The 24,085-nt window shown below is 34.8% G+C and overlaps 1 protein-coding gene across 1 annotated transcript; it reads left to right on the plus strand.

Annotated features, from left to right (window-relative positions):
• The first annotated feature begins 478 nt into the window (after positions 1–478).
• On the plus strand, positions 479–1,240 carry LOC149421254 (uncharacterized). Its single transcript, XM_089635187.1, has one exon. The coding sequence runs from the start codon at positions 479–481 to the stop codon at positions 1,238–1,240; it is 762 nt and encodes a 253-aa protein (XP_089491313.1).
• Positions 1,241–24,085: the final 22,845 nt, after the last annotated feature.

The following is a 24,085-nucleotide window of genomic DNA, read 5'->3' on the forward strand; positions in this document are numbered from 1 at the left end:
AATTAAGCAGGCACTGGCTGTGCTGAGGCAAGAAGCCCGAGCAATGGCCGATCAGCGCGGGAACTCTCGGTGGCAGTGAAATACTCCATCGGTTCCGATGACGACACAAGTCGGACATTCATACCAAGAGAAAAAAAACTTGTACTGTAAAAGTCGGAGCATTACACAATGTGCATGGGCATTATGCGGTGCCACAATTCCTCAATTGATGCAATTCAGTGCTTTATGCTTGAATAGTTAATACACTTTTTCCTTTTTATATAGAAAAATGTCTCTGTAACGTAATATTAATCGGTCAAATTGTTACACAAACGTTAAGACAAGAAGTAAGAAACTGAAAATGGGAGGAAGTATATATAGTCTGTTTCGCATCGAATACAGCATCAGTCACCCACCATCATTCCAGTGTATACATCAATACCTCGTAATCGAACTTGTGGTACTATCGTGTTAGGGAGTTTTAGTGAGCGGTTTAAATATGGCCATCCTAGGAACCAGGATGACGCCGGTGCTTCTGGCACTGGCAGCAATACTCGTCATCTCTACTATCTCCGCCAGGGAGATCAGCAGGGAGAAGAGGGAAGCTGACCAGGACGTCGCAGCCAGCGGGCACGGATCTCACTACAAGAAGGGGGGCGGCAAGGACTACCACTCCGACCACCACTCCGCCCACGGAGGCAAGGGAGACAAGGGATATAAGGGACACCACAGCCACGATAAGGGACACAAGGGACACCACGATAAGGGAGGACACAGCGGCCACCATGCTGAGAGCGGAGGTCACAAGGGATCCCATCACGATGGGGGCGGCTATTACGGACATCACGACAAGGGAGAGAAGGGATCTAAGGGAGGTGGCTATGCCGAGAAGGGATCTTACAACAAGGGACACGCTACCAAGGGAAAGCATGAAGTTCACAAACTCGACGAGTTCAAGAAAGACAACCACTTCTTCGACGAACACCACGATTCCGGACACGCAGAAAAGCACGGAGGGTACTCTTCCGGTCACGGATCCAAGAAAGGAGGATCCCACAAGGGAGGACACAGCAACAGCGGCGGCAGCTCAGGACACCATGGCAAGAAGGGCCACCATGAGAAGGGAAGCCACCACCACGACCACAAGGGACACAAGGGAAGCGGTGGCCATGACAGCCACCATAACCACGGATCCGACTACGGCAGTAAGGGAGGACACGGCGACCACAAGAAGTGGGGCTACAGCAAGAAAGGACACTAAGCTCTTTCCTCAGCACCCTCATCACTCGTTGTCTTCGTACTCGTCTAGTGTGTTGTTGCATTTGGACGTAGTACTTGTGGTTCATTTGTTATGTTTGATACTATTTTGCGATACATTTTTTAACTACTTTTTATCTAGCCCTGTTTTTTGTAAATATAAGTAAGACCTACAAATGACAGTTCATTATTTTTATTTTCTCCCTTTGCCTACTTATTACATCCGTAAAATAATGTTATCGATTTCTGAGTAGAGAATCGCGTGCTCTTCCTCGAGAACTCTAGTTCTTGTGCTAAACACGCTCCTTTAAACATCAAAGCCTTGATAGTTAATCTTCGCACGTGTTCATTTGACTACTTCCAGTTTTTCAGAAGCCACACCAACTTTTAGAATTATTATAATTAAATAAAATCTACAAATATAAAAACAATTTTTTAGTTGCTTCTTAATCGTTAATCTATGGACTCTACCGAAATTCTTAATAATCTTTATATGAGAATAAATAATATTAGAGCGAATAAAAGACAGGTACAAACAATTTAAAACACTTACAGACTGAGAAGATGAGATGAAGACCAAAGAAAAGTGTGATTGGAAAGAAATTGACTAACTTCCACAGTACAATAAAACTTCAACAAGAACGAGACACAATACGTCAAAAACCTATTGTAATCATTAATTAATTTACAGCCATTCCTTGCAAAGTGTTTTCCGGAGAAAGTGCTTCTGATCAAAAAGAAAAGTTTCCATTATTGGATTTTACGTAATAATTTAATTACAAATCAATTAGATAGAGTATAATATTACAAAACAAGATCCATTGAACCAAACAATTTGAAAAACCTTTTCACACCTTCATAACGAGTCATAAAGATTAACAAACATATTATATTGCTTTAATCTTTAGTCACGTATATATTTTAAAAATAGGCGCATAGTCTGTGGCATTTGATATAGCAGATTAAATATTAAATTTGACAGAATGGGTGAATAATTAATTATACATGCGCGGGATTAAATAGTTCAATGAAAGGATTAACTATAGTCTATATCATGAAGATTGTTTGGATTAACTGGATAAAATCTCAGAATTTCTACAAAGCTTCAAAAACGCTGTTCAATTAGCATTAAATACTAACTACATTTTATTCTTCTTCTTCAATAATTTGTGACAACTATCTAGATTACTTTTATAACGATGCTGATTCATCAAGGTATATTCTTTTAGAAGAAAACTATTAATTAATACATACTTACAGGTAGTACGATGATTCATGACACATACTCTTGATTAGCTTATCTTATACATTGTATACATGTAAAAGAATTCAGGGCGTGAATAAATTAATAAATAAATAAATTGTGTTTTTTATTATCTATAAATGGTTTTTGACAGTCGAAAATAATCATAATATTTTTCATTAGAAGACTCGATTCTTCGATTTTTATCGAAATTTTGTTCAGTTTAATATTGTTTTCAATATTGGCATTATTGTTCATGCTTAGTACGTGCTTTCGTTATGGAGTCATTTTTTCCATTTGTGTGATGTTATACTGTTAATGGACAACTTACATTAGCAAAGAATATAATAATGCACAAAAAATTTACCATTTTAAATCTGTTTATTACTGATTATTTTTTATGTAAAACCCCACAACAGTCCCAACTGCTCCCAAACGTCTTTGGAGTACACCTGCATCGAATAACCACTTTCTAGTGTTATATATTTGCTATGGTTTTGAATTATTGATGTATCTTTTTGAATATTGTGAGTTCAGGATAGTGTAAAGATGTAGTAACTTAAACGTAAATGGGTGTGAGTTATTATACAAAATATAATATCAGCAGATATACGCTACTAAATTCAGAAAAAATGCCTATTTAAACGATATCAGTCGCCAAAACATACAATTTGGGAAAATCTCGAGAAAAGGCGTAATAAATGTCTACTTTCATATGTATGTATACATGTATACATTCGTAATATATAAAAAAAATGCAGGAAACAATTGGGCAATTAAACTATAAATATCTTGGAATAAAATTTCGTAATTCTTTACCGAAAAATTTCAGAAATATAAATAATAACAAATATTTGAAACTTCACGTTAAAAAAACTGAATACTTTGACAAATTGCATAAAAATTACACATCCATGCAGACAAGCCTAGCTTTATTAAGGTGGTACATCCTATGTATACAATTAGATGAAATAATTACTATATTCCTTTAAATTATGTAACGTTATTTTTTGAGATTAAATATATTTTTTGAAAGTCACAATCGGAAAAAACTAAAATATTATATTTATATTTAATATATATTTTTTATTATTATTAAAATAAATTAATTATATTTCGAAATTATTAAACTTAGTTGAAATCTGAGGTGCACTATTTTAAGCTTATTTTATAAATTATAAACTATAATTAATAATAGGTCATGCTCCGATTAAATATAATTATAAAAGCAAGATTTATTTTGAGTTATTTTATATCACGCGTATAAATAGTGTTTATAGCACACATTATTTTTAATTATTTTTAATTTCATAAAATATTTATTCTTTTACATGTCTCTGTGTAGATTCACTGTACACACTGTATACATATAATATATAGTTTAAGGGGTTGATCAGTAACTCGGCTAAGTATAAACTGTTCTTTGAAAAAAAAACGTAGATCAAAACTTAATTTACATTTTTTCATCCAAATAATGTTAGGAATCACTTAAAGTAAGTCAAGTACGTCCCAGAGACCATTTATAATAATGCACAAAAGTTAATTTGTATTTTTTACGCCAAATAATGTTAGAAATTACAAAAAGTGAGTCAAGTACGTCCCATAGACCATTTATAATCATGCACAAAAGTTAATTTGCATTTTTTACTCCAAATAATGTTAGAAATTACAAAAAGTGAGTCAAGTACGTCCCATAGACCATTTATAATCATGCACAAAAGTTAATTTGCATTTTTTACTCCAAATAATGTTAGAAATCACTTAAAGTAAGTCAAGTACGTCCCATAGACCATTTTAAATAATGCACAAAAGTTAATTTGCATTTTTTACTCCAAATAATGTTAGAAATCACTTTAAGTAAGTCAAGTACGCCCCATAGACCATTTTTAATAATACACAAAAGTTTATTTGCATTTTTTACTCCAAATAATGTTAGAAATTTTTTTATTTTTTTTATTTTATTAAAAGTATACAATACAGAATATAGTATATTATATAAAGCATTGTACTGCCAGGAGTTAATAAACTCATTGCGGGAATGATACGCATTACATGAAACATATAGCTGTATGTATTAAATGGACATATGATGGGACATACACAACATTATTATTTCAGATAGTCATTAATAAGATGAAGTTTGAGCATGTTAGTTTGGGTCTTTTTACACTGACTTGCACATTTGATCTCGTTGGGTAGTTGATTATATTTTGTGTGAGCTATGTATTCTAGGGATCTTAGTTCATATTTTGTTGATTTGATTTTTGGTATATGAAGTTTGTTGTGATTTCTTGTATTGTGTTGGTGTACGTCGTAATTGTAATAGAGTGTAGTGTTGGAATGTGCCGAGTGTTGAATTACTTGTAATATAGTTTTCGTTATTTCAAAAGTGGGAATGGTATTAAAAGGAAGTATTTGGGTGTTTCTGTAGATGTCTTTGACATGTGTGTCCCAAGGTAAACTGAAAATATTTCGCAGGGCTCTATTTTGGACGACTTGGACTTCTGAAATCATTTTTTTGTAGAAATCACTTAAAGTAAGTCAAGTACGTCCCATAGACCATTTTTAATAATACACAAAAGTTAATTTGCATTTTTTACTCCAAATAATGTTATAAATCACTTAAAGTAAGTCAAGTACGTCCCATAGACCATTTTTAATAATGCACAAAATTGCACACTGCAATATCATCTCACAAATGTAAACAAAAAAATAATGTTACATAAATAAAGAAAAAAACAATAATAGTGTTTAATTTTTTTTTAATTAACTGTTCAACCTCAACCTGCAGGTCATATAAATTGACGGAGATGGGTAAGGGTACACTCATTTCCCGTCTTACTTCACCGCCGATAGCCAGCTTCTGGGGCAGGACACTAAACTAGCAGATGCAATTGTTATGGCTACATTACACTGCCTCGGCCTCACCCTTAACGAGCGCTGGATGCAGATCGCAGATGTTGCAATACCACCTTGAAATATATTATGTAAATCATATAAATGTATTCTTGAATATAAGCCATAAAATATGATAATGTTTTGTATTCTTTCACTTGAAAAGAATTATATATTTGTTATATATTAAATCATGGAAATATTTCTCGGAATTAATTTTCAAGCCGGTGAAAAAACTAGGAAGCAATTGAGAATATTATATAATTTATTTCAAAATTACGTGGAAATTATTTACCATTACTTTCATTAAATTTTCTTTTTTTTTGATAATTTTTTTTTAATTAAATCCGATAAACATTTTTGAGGGGTTGTGCTAGTAACTACGCCGCGGTCTAGCGAGGTTGTGAGGCGGGTTAAGGAAAGATGCTCTTGAAGGGAATTGACGGGTCTTGAATTGGTCCCCATTGAGACATCAGCTTAATGTGAACACATATACTATTAGTTTGTTTGGTTTACTGTGTTATGTTTGCATTAGCTTTAATATTTCTGAATAAGCATTTGACAAGTACTAGTAGAATATAAAGTTAAATAACACCTTTGGAATAGGTACCTTATCAGGGGTAAAACACAGGTAGGAATATTGGAAACATGATGCAGGAAGCAGCTACAATCAGAAGAAGACACCGGAGCATTATGGATAGACATTGCCGTGATACTAAATTTGCCTACAAAATAATTACATTGTTTATTTCTTTTAATTTATTTATGAAATATTTCCCACTGTACTGAGTTAAGTCTGTTTTGAAATCTATGTAAACTGTTCATTGAACTCTCTTTTAAATTCGTTTTTTTACGTAAAAATAAGTTTCTTTTATTTCATTAATACTGTCTTTCCCAAAATAATTTTCTTAAACTCACTGGGAATAGTGTATTAAAAATAGTATTGTTATTATTTTGTAATATTTTATCGGTAAATAAATAAATAATAATATTAATTGCGAAAACGAAAGAAAAAATTGGTTATATTTCCGTATTTTAAGGGCGTGAGCACACAGAGAGCGGTCAGAGTTCTGCGTTCTAGTGACCGTTGACCGCTCAAGAGTTCCAACGCACACAAGCGGCGTTCAAATTCTCGCGTTCTAGTTTCGTTTGGGTCTTTGCACATGCAACATGTCACTAGAAAGTTCATCATCCGTGAAAATATATTGCTCTTGTGGAGCTTAACATCTTCTAAAAAGAAAAGAAAGTATTGGGTGCACCCAATCAACACAACGCGAGAAGAACAAGGCAAATTTACTAATTATAAAATTTACTTAAAATTTAAATTTACTAGTAGCAATTTCAAACCAAGCTTCGACTTTTTTTTCGCGTTTTTTATAATTTACATCACTTAAATCGTATAACAAACTCCTTTCCCTAACCAATTCAATTAACTTTTCTGTGTTTGTAACCTCAAACATCGCGGCGTTCTGGCGTTCTCTGCCTCGGCGGCAGAAGAACTCTTAGAACACGGCGTTCCGTTTTGACCGCCGCGGTCTGACTGCCCGCTGTGTGCGTTGTTGTTATAGTATCAGTACATTATAATGAACGCCGAACGCGGAACTCGGAACTCGGAACTCCTGACCGCTCTCTGTGTGCTCACGCTCATTGATTTATATTGACACTAGCTGACCCGGCAAACGTTGTTGTGCCATCTGAGTTCCATTTTATTGCTACAAGAGTGCGGTCGTACGCAGTATTCGTTTAGTGTATCGTATCGAGTATTGTACTACATTCCTACCTCGCAAAGTACCTCGCCCGGACGGACGAGCGTATTAAGAAAGAACATGGATGACATTATCGAAGATATAAAGAGCGATATCGCAAAGATCACATCTGTTAAAGATTCAAGAATAAAACTGAGTTTGGAAAACAACCTAAAGAAACTAGAAGAACAAATTATAATAGAAAATTGTATGCTACAAAAAAAAATTATAAGTCTACTAGAGCAAATTATAACAAACAATGAGCACTATAATGAGAAATAAGAGAGTTTTGCAGTAAAAAATATAAAAACATATGCGCAAGCCACAATAACAATTAGCGAAATCGAGAAAAAAATTCCACAAAAGCACGCTATCATTATATCAACGACTAAAAACTTCAAGGCTGAAGAAATGAGAAAAAGAATCGAAAAAAACATAGATTTAACCAAAATGAAAGTTGGTGTAACTGAATTTAAAAAAATTGGTGATCAAAAAATCATAATCTCATGTGCAAAAAAAGAAGACGTACAAAAATTGGCCACAAAAATAAATGAAACATTCGGCGAAGACATAAACGCTGAAGAAACAAAAAAGAGAAAACCAATAATGATCGTAAAAAGATTACAATCAAATTTGTCAGAGGATGAAATAGTCTTAGTCATAACTCAGCAAAATGAGGGGCTACAAATTTTCCGAAAGGATGATTTCAAACTCATAAATGAAATCAAACTCAAAAAATTCGACCAACAAAAGACGTCCCAACAAGACATGTCAAACTACTTACTACAAACGTCAGGAGCCATCAGAAAAATACTAGTTAACATTGGAAAAATCAATATAAAATACCAAAGAGTCCCAATTGAAGATGTTAACTCCTTTACGCAGTGTTATCATTGCCTGAAGTATGGACACACAGCATTAAGATGCCTGAACAGAACGCAACCTCCTACCTGCCCCCATTGTGCAAAATATCAAACCCTAGCAAAATGCACAGAAATAAACAATAAACCAATCTGTTCCAACTGTTCCTGCAATAATAGAAAATTCAAAGCAAACATATCGGACGACCACAGTGCTGATAGCTTCAACTGCACATACAGACAAAAAATGCTTCAAATCGCTAAAGAGAGAATAGAATATGAATAAAATTGCACACTTACTTATTAGCGATAAAAAAACATAAAGGCTCTCAATAAGTCCGTTCTCCATAAAATCTAACTCCAAAAGTGAAACTAACAAATGTGATTCACGGCTACTAATGAATTTCAATATTATTATTTCTTCGATATGGACGACTTTGTGGTAAATGCTATAGATAAAACCATATCAATAGACGAAAGAATATATACATCGGTGAACGTAACAAACAACATATTAGCGATAAATTCCGAAGTTAGCCTAACCATATTTCATATGAATGTCAGGAGCATAGAATTGCATTTAGACGAACTCCTGGTAACAATAAAATCACTTAACAGACTAGACTACATAATATTAACAGAGACGCATTCATCAAGTGATATAAATTATAATATTCCGGGTTATACATACTATGCAACAAATACCCAAATTAATAAAAACAGCGGAATCGCAATATATATTTCAAATAAATATGTTGTGACTTTTTACAGAGAAATCCACAATCCACATGCACAATGTAAACATTTTAAATAAGGAAATCAGTTTCCAACTGTACACCTTTAGCATATTCGCCATATATAGAACCCATGTCTCAATATTACCAACCTATGTAGATGAATTAAAACACATTCTTCTTGCGAACAGAAATAAGAAAACCATCATTGTCGGAGACATTAACCTCAATATTGCAAATGATTACTCATCCTATGACAAAGATAATTATCTGAATACGATGGCAGAATTAAATTATATTTCGTGTATTAATTCATTAACGAGAATTATCCCAAGTCTACGACCTTCGTGCATAGATCATAGGATCACAAATATTCAAGATATAAAAAACATGGTATCTGCAGTCATACAAACGACAATCACAGATCATTTCTGGTGCATTTTTACGTACAATTACGATAAAAAATGTTTACCAATACAAACTCTAACTCCGGAGAAGGACAACGGCCGACGCAAAACGCTCAACATAAATGCCCTTATACATAATCTAGATAAAGAGAAATGGCACGACATCTTCAATTGTAATGACACGAATAAATGCTTCGAACTATTTGAAAAAATACTATCAACGCACGTAAGTACTGCACAATTCATTGATTCCAGAAAACAATCTTCAAAATTTAAACCGGTTAAGCCATGGATAACTTTTGGATTAATTGTATCAATCAGACACAAAGAAGCACTATACAAAAAATTTATCCGACAACCTACAAATGAAACACTAAAGAATCACCTAAAAGCATACAAAAACAAACTCACTTATTTGATAAAAAAACACAAAAGAAAACTATTTTCGGCAAAAATTGGAAGCAACGGAGAACGATGCAAAAAAAGTCTGGCATGTTGTAAATGAAATCATAGACAAGAAAAAAATAAAAAAAAATGAAATGCGTAGCATCACAAATAACAATATCAAAATACGATGCAAAGAAAATCCTTTAGATACCGCTAACATAATCAACAACTTCTTTGAAAATGTAGGCAAAAACCTTGCAAATCAAATTCAAAAAGTACCGTTCAATGACGTACAGAACCTTAACATTAAAATCTCAAACAAAATTGACATTTTTCACCTTACTTCAGCACAGGAAATCGAGCAAATCATTTCAAGCATGAACGGAAGATCAGCACCAGGTTTCGATGGAATTACTGTCGAAACACTAAAAATGATCAAAAAACATATCTCAAAACCCTTAACACATTTAATCAACATAAGTCTCCAAAGCGGAATATTCTCAACTGTATATAAACAAACCATCATCACTCCAATTCATAAATCAGGCAACCCAGAAGAAGTGTCAAATTATCGTCCAATATCGCTGATCTCAAACATTGCAAAAATCTTTGAGAAAATTAGCAAAAAAAGATTGACTGAATTTATTGACAAAAATGACGTAATTCACGGCAACCAATATGGATTAATGAAAAATAGAAGTACCCAAGATGCAATTGCCAAATTATCGAACATAATCCAGGACATATTAGACAAATCTTTGAAATGTCTCGGAATTTTCATAGATCTTAAAAAAGCTTTCGATAGTATTTCTCATGATAAACTTATTGAAAAATTGAATTGTGTTGGGATAAATGATAAAGCTCTAAAATGGATAAAAAGCTATTTATTTGAACGATGCCAAGTAGTCAAGATAAACAACTCACATAGTCTACCACTAACAAGTAATTTCGGGATACCGCAAGACACAGTCCTAGGCCCCCTACTATTTATAATTTATGTCAACGATATTTTCAAACTACCACTTAACGCAAACATAATATCCTATGCCGACAACACAGCTATCATAGTGAATGGGATCAACTGGAATATAGTTAACAAACAAGCAAATAATTGCATGAACACATTGAAACAATGGTTTGATACAAATCTTCTTTCATTAAACACTAACAAGACATACTATTTACATTTCTCAATTAACAAACTACAAACACTCCCTAACACTCAAATAATTATTCACAATAACAAATTTAATAAAAACATATGTATCCAAGGCTGTTCAATATTGAACTCAGTATCAGAAATTAAATATCTCGAAGTGATAATAGAACAACATATGAAATGGAAAAGACATATATGTGAATTGGTCAAGCGTATAGAAAGTGTGTATACATATTCATAACATTAAGAAATATTTTAAAAAGAAATAACCTAAACAGAGTATACTACGCACTTATCCAGTCGTTAATTCAATACGGAATTATTGGATAGGGGGGGTCATACAATAAGATTCTGACCCCGGTCAAAGTGGTCCAGAAGCTAATCCTAAAAGTAATCCTCAAGAAACCCTCCACGTATCCAACAGAAACGCTATTTACAGATTTCGGGGTGCCCCAAGTAGAAGATATATTCAAGAAAAATGCAATTATCCAAATTTATAAAGATAATATAATCAAAAAATTTGAAACCCACTTATTTAAAAGATATCAATACAATATCAAAATTCCAAAATGTAATACCAAACAAATTCAAAATAACTATAAATATTTTGGAATAAAGTATTTCAACAACCTTCCGATTGAAATAAAGAAATTAAAGGATATTAACATACTTAAACTAAAACTAAAGTTACTCATTCAGAAATAATCAACTAAATAATTGCCTGTCTTTCCCTTCATTGATATTTATTATTAGTCTATACTCATCTCCACTGTTTTTAGATTTTGTCTCTTTATATATTGTTCCTATCATATATATACTTACTTATAGCATAATTTTTTTTTTAATTTTTTTTAAAAGAAAGACAAACATTTCCAGGTTACGAATAACCCAACAATGTTTGAAAATCTCCTACTACCACCACAGAAAGCCGAAAATGTTGCTTGTGTTGTGATGGAGGACTTAGCCAGCCGAGGAATCGAATACGCGACGCTCGGGTGAGACCCAAGCGCTATGCCCACTCAACCACTGTCCGGTCATGATTCTATTTTTCTTATAATTAGTGTAACTCTCTCACCAAGCACAAGAACCAGTTTCTTCATTGGTGAGATTGCGAACATAAATATATTTTGTTATGTAAATATATTCTTTATTTACTCATATTATATCCTGTACCCACTTTATATATATATATATATATATAAAATTAAGTATGTTTGGTATTTATTTATTTATTTATTTATTTATATTTTACATGTATATTTACAGAATAAAAATATCCATTAACAAAGATACATTATACAATCATAATTGCCTAATTAGCAATTTAAATTTAGTGATGCGCAGGTGGAAAATGTCGATGTCAGAGGCTAGTGAGTTAAGAAGGCCTATCATTCTTCCGAGAGGCATTGCTGATGGTAAGTTAGTCCTACATCTCGGAAGAATGAATGGTTTGTGTCTACGCGCTCTTGCGAAGTTATCAGGGACGTAAAATAAAATTTTATTCAAAATTTCTGGATTGTTGATGTGACCGTTCAACAAGTTATAGGCCATCATCAGCAACGCAGCTTTCCGCCTGTTGACAAGACTATCGATACCTAGCATTCCGGAAAGGAAGGCTGATGGGTATAAATAGGGATAGTACCCGAAGTCTCTAAGATAAAGATAACGTAGAAACTTCTTTTGTACTTTCTCTACCATAGAAGTGTACGTTGCATCCCCTGGTCCCCATATTATTGAGCCACTTTCCAAAATACTACGTACTAGGCTAAAATATAGCAAGCGAACCACGGCAGAGCTGCATAAATGCCTGGAGTTACATAGCACAAATCCAAGCATTCTCAAAGCCCTGCTGCATATCGTTTCAATATGAACGTGAAATGTTAAGTGTGGGTCAAAGGTTATTCCCAAATCTTTCGGTTCAGAAATATGTTTAAGAGAACATTGGGACATCCTATAGTTGTAATAAATCACAGTGTTTGCTCTAGTATAGCACATTATGGCGCATTTCTTAAAATTAAAACCTAATTTGTTAATTTCACTCCATACCACGATAGCATTTATGTCTCTCTGGAGCTGTGCGCAGTTTTCTAAGGTCCGGATTCTTAAAAATAGCTTCAAGTCATCTGCAAATAACAAAAATTTCGCAAACTTTATAGCATGATGAATGTCATTAATAAAAAGGGAAAAAAGTAAAGGACCAAGATTAGACCCTTGAGGAACCCCAGAGTTTGTGGGAAAGTACGACGAGTTAGAAATACCATACGTTACGTATTGCTGTCTACTTGATAAATAGCTTACAAATAAATTTAAAATTTTTACCGAGAATCCAAAACGGTCTAATTTATTTAAGAGTATCAGCGGGTCTACGGTATCAAAAGCCTTTGCGAAGTCGTTGTATGAGACGTCAACTTGGTTGTTACCGTCAAGAACTTGAGATACATATTCCGTAAAGACCATCAGATTTGACACAGTCGATCTGCCAGATCTAAAACCATGTTGTTCGTCTATTAAATAAGGTTCTACTTGGGCGTAGATATATTTATGAATTATTAGTTCGAACAATTTTGCCGGAGAGGAGAGGATCGCTACTGGTCTGTAGTTAGAGACCAAATATTTATCCCCATCCTTATACAGTGGTGTAACTTTAGAGATCTTCCATAAATTAGGAAATGTTCCCGTGCTAAGTGAAAAATTAAAAATGTAAAGTAGGGGTATTAATAAAGGCTCTATACAACCCTTTAATAAAAATGACGGAATAAAATCAGGTCCAAATGACGTTTTCGCTTTGAGTTTTTTAACTGCAGCTAACATATCAGATTTTGTGATGTTAGGAATATCAACATTCTGCGCTGCTGATGATGTATAATTCCCCGGTTTAAATGAACTTAAATCCGTAACTTGCTGACTGTAAACCGATTTAAAATAGTCCGCAAATGCTTCGGGAATATCAATTCCCGAATGTGATTGTCCATTCCAAGTGACATGGTTGACAAACCCACCATCACTTCTTTTGGATGAGACATATTTCCAGAACGACTTGGGATCAGATTTGATGTTTTTTTCAATGATATTAATGTAATTTTTATGGGCCAATTGCATACTGCGTTTAACTTTAGCTCTAAGACAACAAAACATTTCACGTTCTCTTACTAGTCCAGTTTTCTTCCATTTTCTAAAATGTCTGAACTTTCGCTTTATATCACTAATAATTTCATTGGAAAACCATTGAGGATACTTTCTTTCATTCTTCAGAATGCGTTTCCTTTTGAAGCACATATCGAAGTAATTATAAATAGTAGAATAGAAATAGTCTACGGCTAAATTAACGTTATCAAAATTCATCAAAAGTTGCCAATCGTGCGATTGTAAGTGATTATAAATCTGTTTAAAATTGCCATTTTCGAATTTCCACCCGCGCATTTTACTCATAAATTTATTATTATCATTAACTGGTTCATTTTTACATTTTTTTTTCATATAAAGAAACTCTACGTCCAGTGATGGATGGTAAGGATCTTCGCTAACTAGCGAAGAAATAGACTTGCACACATTCAAATCAAAGTTACTCACAATTAAGTCTAATGAACGTCCTTTCGAATTTAATACAAAGTTTTTGTTTACATTTGAAACAAATCCAATACATACGAAAATTCAGAAGTAGTGTTTTTGAAATTTAAACACGAGTAGAAATTAAAATCACCTATTAGCAGTATTTTTTTGTTATTTAGTAATTTGTGATTTGAGATAATATTTTCAAATAGGCTAGTATACCTTTCAACGGGTGATGCCGGTGGAATGTAAACAATACATGTGTATATTTTCAATCCATTTAAATTAATTTTCAGCCACATATTTTCTCCGTCAGTCTCGAGATGTTGAAGTCTCTCGGCACGAGGTCCATCGTTATTCCGCCGCAAGGCGACCAGTACTCCTCCTCCTCTTGTCTGTCCTGTGTGACGGTCTCTTCTGTGTATTTCATAGCGCTCATCAAACAGCTGTGCATTATATACACTACTGTTCAGCCAGGTTTCTGTAATTACAATGATGTCGGTCTCTTGCCCTAGCACGCTCATTAGGAAGTCCTGCGATTTCGACCTGAGTCCACGGGCATTCTGGTAGTAGAGAGACGAATGAGTGACATCATCATCGTCATCTAGTCACTTCCGGGCGCTCGGTTCCTTATCTTGGTGAGATGCAGTTTGCGGCGTCGCAGTAGTTTCTCGCGGTTTAAAGTACCTGTAGTGTCGTACCGGCACTCCTCGTGGCCACAGGTCTTCCTGCAGGAGCTTTTCATACAATTCCTCCTTTATTCCGATTCGGAATGCAGCGTATTCCTGAGAGTGTGCGACGAATTTTTGAATTTCACAACCCGTAATTTTATTCACCTCTAAATGCTCACGTATGTGATCCACTGTAGTATCCTTTTCAATCCTAGATATAATTATATTCTTGATCCTTGGAACTACTTTCACATTGGAGGTGATCTGAGAGTTACCGACGATCAGGTTTCTCGCTGTCTGTTGACGTTTTTTGCGTTTGATAACCACCCATTCTTTTTTATTAGAAAGAGCTGATTCCGATTCGAGCTCTGTAGCTGGATTCAATTCTAATTCCGATAATTCCGTTTCCTTTGCGAGGGCGCCACTTGCAGAGGTAGCCGCGAGTTGGCTTTGAATTATTTTGGTAGCCGCTCTAGTCCGTATACGTTCTTTGGTCACTGCGTCGGTCGGCGGGTCAGCGGGAGCATGGCGGGGTCTGCGTGCGGCGGGGGGGCCGTGGCGTTGGCTGTAGCGCCCGCTCTGTGGCGGACGGTAGACTCAGGTGTTGTAGGTAGTTTTGTATCTTCGCCGTTGTTCACAGAATTCACGTTTGACACTTGCCGATTCAAAATTGCCTCCACGCATTTCACACGAGTCAATAGTTCATTAATCATTTTGCTTTGCTGAAGCACAATGCTCCTTAATTCATGGAGCAAGGAATCACTCATATTTAAGCTCTAAAACGCGTAGTAATTTTAAAAAATTTGGCGCGATGTAGAGACGTGTACGTTCCGTGCGATGTGCGACTGCAAGGTATCAAGGGTAATCTGTTAAGTTGGATTGATAGTTATCTTAGTAAAAGAGAGCTATGTGTCAAAATAAAATCTGTGGAATCTTACATTTTCGAAGCCACAAGTGGGGTCCCTCAGGGGTCTCACCTGGGACCACTTCTTTTTTTGTTATTTATTAATGATATTGTTAGCATATTTAAAGATGTAGAAGTTCTTCTTTTCGCAGATGATTTGAAAATATATAAAACAATACGCAGTTTAGACGATTGTTATACTTTGCAACTTAATTTAAATAAACTATATCGTTGGTGCATCATCAACTCTCTGTTTCTTAATATTAAAAAATGTCAGGTCATTCGTTTTTGTAAAATACGAAATCATACAATTTATGAATATTCGCTTAATAATGTAAAATTGACAGCTGTCACTCAAATCAGGGACTTGGGTGTTATATTTGATGAACAGTTAACATTCAATCCGCATATAAATGAAATCACAAATAAAGCCCTAAAAATGTTTGGTTTTATATGTAGAACCGCATGTGACTTCAAGTCACTAGAATGTTTTAACACACTGTACACATCTTTAGTAAGAAGTCAAGTAGAGTATAATTCGCCTATTTGGTCCCCGTTTTATAAAGTACATTCCAACAGTATTGAAAGGGTACAACACATTTTTTTAAGATTTATTAACTTTAAACTGAATATTCCAATCCAAAATATAAATTATATCCAACTCATGCATCAACTAAATTTGATTACGCTATCAGATAGGCGAATTATCTCCGACCTTGTTCTACTAAATAAAATTATTAATTATAGAATCGACAGCCCTGAAATTATTGCCACAATAAAATTATTTGTACCTTCCAAAAATACGAGACAAAATTCCACCTTTTTCTGTGACAATTTCAAATCTAATTATCATGCGCACATATCGTTAAATCGAATACAAAATTTTGGTAATAAATTTGGTAATGTTGTTGATATATTTAAAGATTCCGTAGCAGTGCTTAAACGAAATCTACATAAACACTTTGCTGAAATGTATGACTTCTCCACTCCATAGTAAAAAACCCATTTTTTAGCTTCTGTTTTTTCACTCTTTTCTTTTATAACTTTTTAACTTTAATATATATGTTTTAACTTTACAAATTAATATTGTAATTTAAATAACAATTCGAATATGATTTTAAGTCCCTATAAATGCTGATTAATTTCAATCCATTTATTTTTCTAAGTAAGTAAAAAAAAAAAAACTGTTCTCCTTAATGGTATTCTGTATTATTTGTAAAACATTTATGTACTACAGATATAATAACTATTTTATTTATATATGTACGTAAACTTTTAAATGTCACATAGTTAATGTAATAACACTAATAACAATGTATGTAAAAGCCCAATGGGCGTTTAAATAAATAAATAAATAAATTAAATAAAAAAAATAAAAATAAAAAAATCTAAATTATTTATGGTGAATATTTCGGCTGTTAAATAAAAAATTTTGAATGTATTGTAAGTGTGTGGGGATGGGATCTATGGCAGAAAGATGAATGGAGCACTGAAGACGATGACACAAACGCCGATAAAAACAAAAAAAACACAAACCATTCATTTTCTCAATTCAATGTGTTTCATTAAAGTAACGGACATATTCATTGTTCGATCTTTTAAAAGTTAAATGAAAAGTGAAAAAAATCAATTTATTTTTTATCCTTAAGAAGGAAAATGAAATAAAGAAAATCAATATAAATTTCGAAGAGCAATTGAGTGTACAATATTTTTTGTCACTCCGTCGTTAGCTAAAACAAATAAGCTCGATGATTTGCCCACGCGAGAACATGCCAATCATAATTGTCCATGTGAAAAACATGGTGTGCCGAAATTTAAGCAAAAAAAATTGATTTTGTTTAGCTCGTGCCTCTTGAGATTGAGATTTACGCAATTGCGACATGCTCACACGAACATTCTCGGTATCTTGTTGGATTTGTAAGTCTGTTCTTTCTGCTTTACTATTTCGCAGGTTTGTTGCTTTATTTGTTCGACGGCCCAAATGGCCCCCCTTGCGTCTTGCTGGCATTGTTCACTATAATATACGCACACAAATAGATAAATTAAAATAAATCGCACAAAATTATGCATGCACTGCGTTGTGATACATAACAAATGCCAAATGAAATGTCAAACTGTCGCGAAGCTTTTTGTGAATGACTTGCCCATGTGTGGATGAATGTTCGATGAGGCGAACGCAGCGCCATCTGTTATTCAACAACGTAAATAATTTCATCTTTGAAATATTAAATTTTTTCATACATAAATACTGAAAAATTGTAGAATGAGGGTAGGAGGGTGAAAATTTAAGGTTATAGATATGTTTTGATACCAAATAATAAAAAAATACAAAAAATATTTTTGTCAAAAAAAACCGAAAAAAAAATCTATATTGGAACACCCTATTCACCTATATACTTTAAAATCTTTTCTCATACAAAACAATTATACATAAAAAAATTCAAAAAAATCGGTCGAGCCGTTTCGGAGGAGTGCGACCACAAACACCTTGACACGAGATTTATATATATATATATAGATAAATGGTTCATTTATTATTTTTTGTACCATTATTACTTTTGCATATACTATATTATGGCTGTTGCTAATTAGATTCTTACACGCCCTTTCAACATTGGTGTGGTAGAGCTGGCCTTGAGCTCAGTTTAATACCATTTTAACCAAACAATCGCCTTGGTAATAAGTCAGCTGCATTATATTTATACCGCGTTTATAAGTAAGAGGGTATTTACACTCGCTATGGTATATGTGGGAATGCACCAATCTCCACATTCCACAATAAATAAATTATTATTATAATTCAAAAGAAACAGTCGAAAGAAAAATGAGAAAATGGTGAGGTTTGGTGGAAAACAAAGTATCAAATGGTAAACTTGAATATAAATCCACTTCTTTTTCTATTTCAATTTAATTCAAAACGCGATTTCCAGAAAACAATTGTTTGTGTGCCAACGAATAATCAATCGAAAATAGCAGCATAAATGCCTACGATTTATTAACTTCCAACTACACATACCTATTTAACACGTAAACTATACTTTGTTACTAAATACACATATATATATTGTTATTCCTCATTCTGATTGATGACATTCAGGATTGCATACGTCACAGCTCATGTCTACTATTCGCAGATGACATGAAACTGATGAAGGAAATCGAATCAGATTATGATTATTCGAAACTGCAGGCCGACCTCGATTCAATCATGATATGGTCGGTAGAAAATAAACTTAACTTCAATATTAAAAAATGCGTTGTTATGACTTATAGTCGTTCACAAAATCCGGTATTCTGCCAGTATAGAATGAATGGTGAAGTACTTACACGCGTAAACATCATCAAGGACCTTGGGGTGATCTTTGATCCCAAGCTGACATTTTCAAACCACATAGTCCAGCTTACCTCGGCTTGCTCCAAAACTCTTGGTTTTGTAATTAGAACTTGCAAACAATTCAATAACAAAGAAGCAATGACCTCCATGTTCAACGGAGTGGTCAGAAGCAAGCTGGAGTACGCCAGTACTGTCTGGATACCTTATCAACTTAAATACATAAATATGATTGAACAAATTCAAAAAAAATTCCTAAGGTATGTTTACATGCGATCATACGGAATATATCCGAAATTCATGCATCACGTGGAACTGCTAAAGGAGACAAATTACCAAAGCCTGGAGACTAGGCGTAATGCCGGACTCATGGTATTTGAATTAAAGTTACTAAAAAACCTTATCGATTGCCCATATCTCCTGTCATGCTGTGGATTATTCGTTCCTGATAAATACTGTCGAAATCGTAGCCACGACCTATTCTGTATACCGCAGGGTCGGACAGATGTCATTGCCCGACATAGCATGACAAGAGGTATGACCTTACTAAATGCCCTACCAGCGGATATAGATGTGTTTAATATCACTATACCATGTTTTAAAAAATATATGTACATGTATTGTTAGTTTTAATAAAATTGTACCATAATTGGACTTACCTGTCTGTCGTACAATAATTTAAAAAAAAAAAAAAAAAAAAAAAAATATACACCATAACAAACTATAGTTTACGTGTTTCAAAATGCACCCTCTAGAAAACAGAACAAAAATAAATGAATCACCTTTTTTATTAACATTTTTCGCTCCGAAGTAGAATGTTGTGAACTCCTGAGTTTCATCACCTTAGTACCTGTAGTGTTTGGTGTTTGCGCTCGGGTAGCTTCGGGTTCTACCGAAGATAACCGAACGCTACTACAGGCCTTGTATGACATCGTCGGCTGGCGCGAAGTCATTCTCTCGCTAGACGGCCTTTAGGCTACTTGTTACTTGTATTGTCAGTATATTATATTACGATTAAAACAACCTCCGTATATCAGAATCTACGACTTTTAATAGAGATATTACCAGATCCCTATCCTCGATAGAATACTGGAGATTGAGGGCCCAGTATTCTATAACCTGTAAACATCAATACGTTACAGTGGCGCAGCTTAAAAAGGAGTATACGGAAACAGTTTTTCGGATTGCCGGCAAGTCAGATTATTTCACACCAGTGACTTGCGAAAAAAAAATCTCCGGGATTTTATTGTCAAGGTGACAATAAATGTGAGAAAAAAACAAGGTGAGATAAACTGGGCATAATAAGGACAATTGGAAGTAAATAATTTCGTAGTTCTGGGTAACAAAGACCAGACGAAGAATCCAGCGAAGAATCAATAATTTCGTGGTTCTGGGTAACAAAGACCAGACGAAGAATCCAGCGAAGAATAAAACCACGTGGTCCTGGGTAACAAAGACCAGATCGGTGGCCCTGGGTAACAAAGACCAGACAAGTTTCACAGAAGAAGAAGATTTGGAATTCCGGGAAGCGGCTGGGCGCTGGACTGCATCGGCGCCGGTTCCTGGAGTCAGGTTGTCTTGTTTCTTGTTTGTTTTCTGGAAGGTGTTATTGTTGCCGGGTGGGTTTTTTTTTTTTTGGTTGTTGTCGTTGCAATCATGGAATCGGGCGGAATTTCCAGGTTCTCCCACGTTAATGGAGATTGGAGTCTATTCCGCTTGAGGTTAGAACAGTTCCTTCTAATTCGTGATGACATTAAAACGACTAAGTTAGGTGCTTCACAGAAACGCGCTTATTTGCTGAATCTTCTGGAAGCGGAGACATTAACTCTTTTGATCAACTTATGTTTCCCTGCTAAAGTTACAGACGTGGCATTCGATCAGTTAATAGAATTAATTGAGAAACATTGTTCCAGACCGCAATCGGTATTCAAGGAACGAGAAAAATTTTATCAAGCCAAGCAATCGCATGGGGAATCGGTTAGAGATTTTGCGGTCCGTCTAAGGGGTTTATCTTCTTTTTGCGAATTTGGAACGCGCTTGCCAGAAAGCTTAGCGGATGCCTTTGCAATCGGTATTTTACCAGGCCGGGCTAAGGAGAAAATTTTTCTAGAGGGAACTAAATTAACATTTAACGAGATGGAAGAGTTAGCAATAACGGTTTCAGTTTTAGACAATCTGGTTCCAGAAATTAAATCTGAATTTTCCGCAGAGAATTCGGATGTGAACGCCATTTCGAATCGTTCAAATTCGCCCGGGAGACATTCGTCGCGTTTGAGAGAAACTCAAGGTTTTTCAAGGTTATCTCGTTCAAAGAGCCCCGAACCGAGGAATAAAAAATGTACGATTTGCGGTGAATATCATGTAGAAAAATATTGTAAATTCAAGAACGCAAAATGTTTTAACTGTCACAAGGTAGGGCATTTGAAGAAATTGTGTAGGAATAACAAGGTTTATCCGATTTTTGAACAATCACAGAATAATAGTATTTCATACATTAATCCGTTTAGGGCTAATGTGGTAATTAACGAAGTGAAATGTGCTGCTATGATTGATTCAGGGGCAAGCATGTCGGTCATGCCGGATTTTATTTTCAATCGTTATTTTAGAAATGTAACATTGTCATCAGATAAGCGTACTTTATCAAGATACGATGGCAAACCACTTAATATTGTAGGTAGTGCCTGTTTTACCGTAGAATACAATAATCTTAAAAATAATTTATTATTTACTGTTGTGGTTAATGGCACGGAATTGATAGTGGGTAGGGATTTTATGGAGATTTTTAATCTGAAGATAGTTCCTGTGATGAATAATTCGGTTTCATCAATCAAGGACAAAATCTGTTTTATTGAAAATTGTGAGCATGTAAATTTTCAAGCAGTTGTGGTAGCCACCGCAGCGGACAGCGAATTACAGCTGGTATTGAGGTATTTGCGGCAGGGCTGGCCCAAGCGAGTAAATCGTGACAGCAGTATATGGAAATATTGGCTAAAAAGGAACGAACTTTCTATCGTAGGAGATTGTTTGTTTTGGCAACACAGAATAGTTATACCTTTTTCTCTCCAAAAGCAAGTGTTAGATTCATTACACAGGTCACATTTTGGTATTGTTAAAATGAAGGGAATAGCTAGAGCATATTTTTGGTGGACAGCTCTGAACAAAGACTTGGAGGAAGTCGTTCAATCATGTTCAGATTGTGCGTTGTCAAAACAGTCAGCACCAAAAAGTCAATTGGCGGTTTGGCCAAATCTAGGTAAAGCTTGGAGTAGGGTACACGTAGATTTCTGTGGGCCTTTAGCGGGGAAGATGTTCCTCGTGGTGTGTGACTCATTCTCGAAATGGTTGGACTGTATTGAAGTACAGAAGGCAGATTCAACCCATACGATTTTGGAATTGAGGAAAATTTTTTCAAATTTTGGCAACCCTGAGTTAATTGTGTCTGACAATGGCTCAGTTTTTACAAGTGAGGAATTTAGAGGGTTCTTAAAGGAGAACAATATTAAACTTATGACTTCTCCTGTGAAACACCCCCAGTCAAACGGATTGGCGGAAAACGCTGTTAAAACTTCGAAAACGTTCCTCAAGAAACTGTTAGTAAACGGTAAATTCCCACTAAATTTTAATGTCAAGTTATTAAATTTTTTAATGGACTATAGAAATTCTTTGCATTGCTCGACAGGTATTGAACCAGCGGTACTGTTATTAGGAAGGAGGCTGCGTTCTACTTTCGACAATTTAATTCCAGTGAAAAATGGTGATGAGTTTTCGGAAAAAGTCAAGCAAGCAAACGTTAACATTTCTAAAGCTCAATCTGATCAGGTTAAGTTTTACAAAGGGGTTAAAACCAGGGTTTTTAAAGTTGGACAAAAGTGTTTAACAAAAGATTATCGTCAGGATAATAAATTAGTTTGGGCTAAGGGAGTAGTCTCTAGGAAGCTAGGTAAAAAATTTTATATTATTAAGATAGGGAACACAGATGTGACATGGAAGAGACATGTCGATCAAATGAGGGAAGTGTCAGAGAGCCGGAAGGAAGATGACAATAGTGCACAGCATCCCGCGTCTGAAATTTCGAGGAATGAGCCTCATGAGTTAGAGACTTCAACCTTATTGCGTGGATTCACTGGTTTTCCTCCTGATTTCAGGTTGGCGGCAGAGGAGGTGGTGTCGGAGCAGACACAGGCCCGGCAACAGAGACCATGGTCGGGGAGATTGCGGCCAAGACGCGAGACACCCACATCTTCCAGAGGAAACGGGGCAACTTGACCCAGGCACCGCGGTTGTTAGTCTTAGGATTATTTGTTAGCAAATGTAATAACTTCAATTGATGATTTAATCGTGTTTTGTGCTTAATATTTTAAATGTCTAAGTTTTCTATCTTTAAGAAGCATTGTTAAAACCAAATGTAATATAAAATAAATATCTATATTGTGATTTATATATATGTGAAATATTTATGTTGGTTTGTAAGTAGCTTCAGAATTGAAGGAGGGAAGGTGTAGTGTTTGGTGTTTGCGCTCGGGTAGCTTCGGGTTCTACCGAAGATAACCGAACGCTACTACAGGCCTTGTATGACATCGTCGGCTGGCGCGAAGTCATTCTCTCGCTAGACGGCCTTTAGGCTACTTGTTACTTGTATTGTCAGTATATTATATTACGATTAAAACAACCTCCGTATATCAGAATCTACGACTTTTAATAGAGATATTACCAGATCCCTATCCTCGATAGAATACTGGAGATTGAGGGCCCAGTATTCTATAACCTGTAAACATCAATACGTTACAGTACCAAATCGAGCAACTAGGCAAAATATGTTATTTTGCAACAATAATTCCAGGACTAACATTTACATACCTATTTATCTCCTACACACACATGGAAACAAATTCACTTTTAGTTTCGACGTAATTGATATAAGTTTACCTGTGTGTATAAGATATACCTAAATGATATTTTTATGT

The sequence above is a fragment of the Hesperophylax consimilis genome, chromosome 9 (genome assembly GCF_061612785.1).
Source record: "Hesperophylax consimilis isolate HC1 chromosome 9, BYU_Hcon_1.0, whole genome shotgun sequence".
NCBI lineage: Eukaryota > Metazoa > Arthropoda > Insecta > Trichoptera > Limnephilidae > Hesperophylax > Hesperophylax consimilis.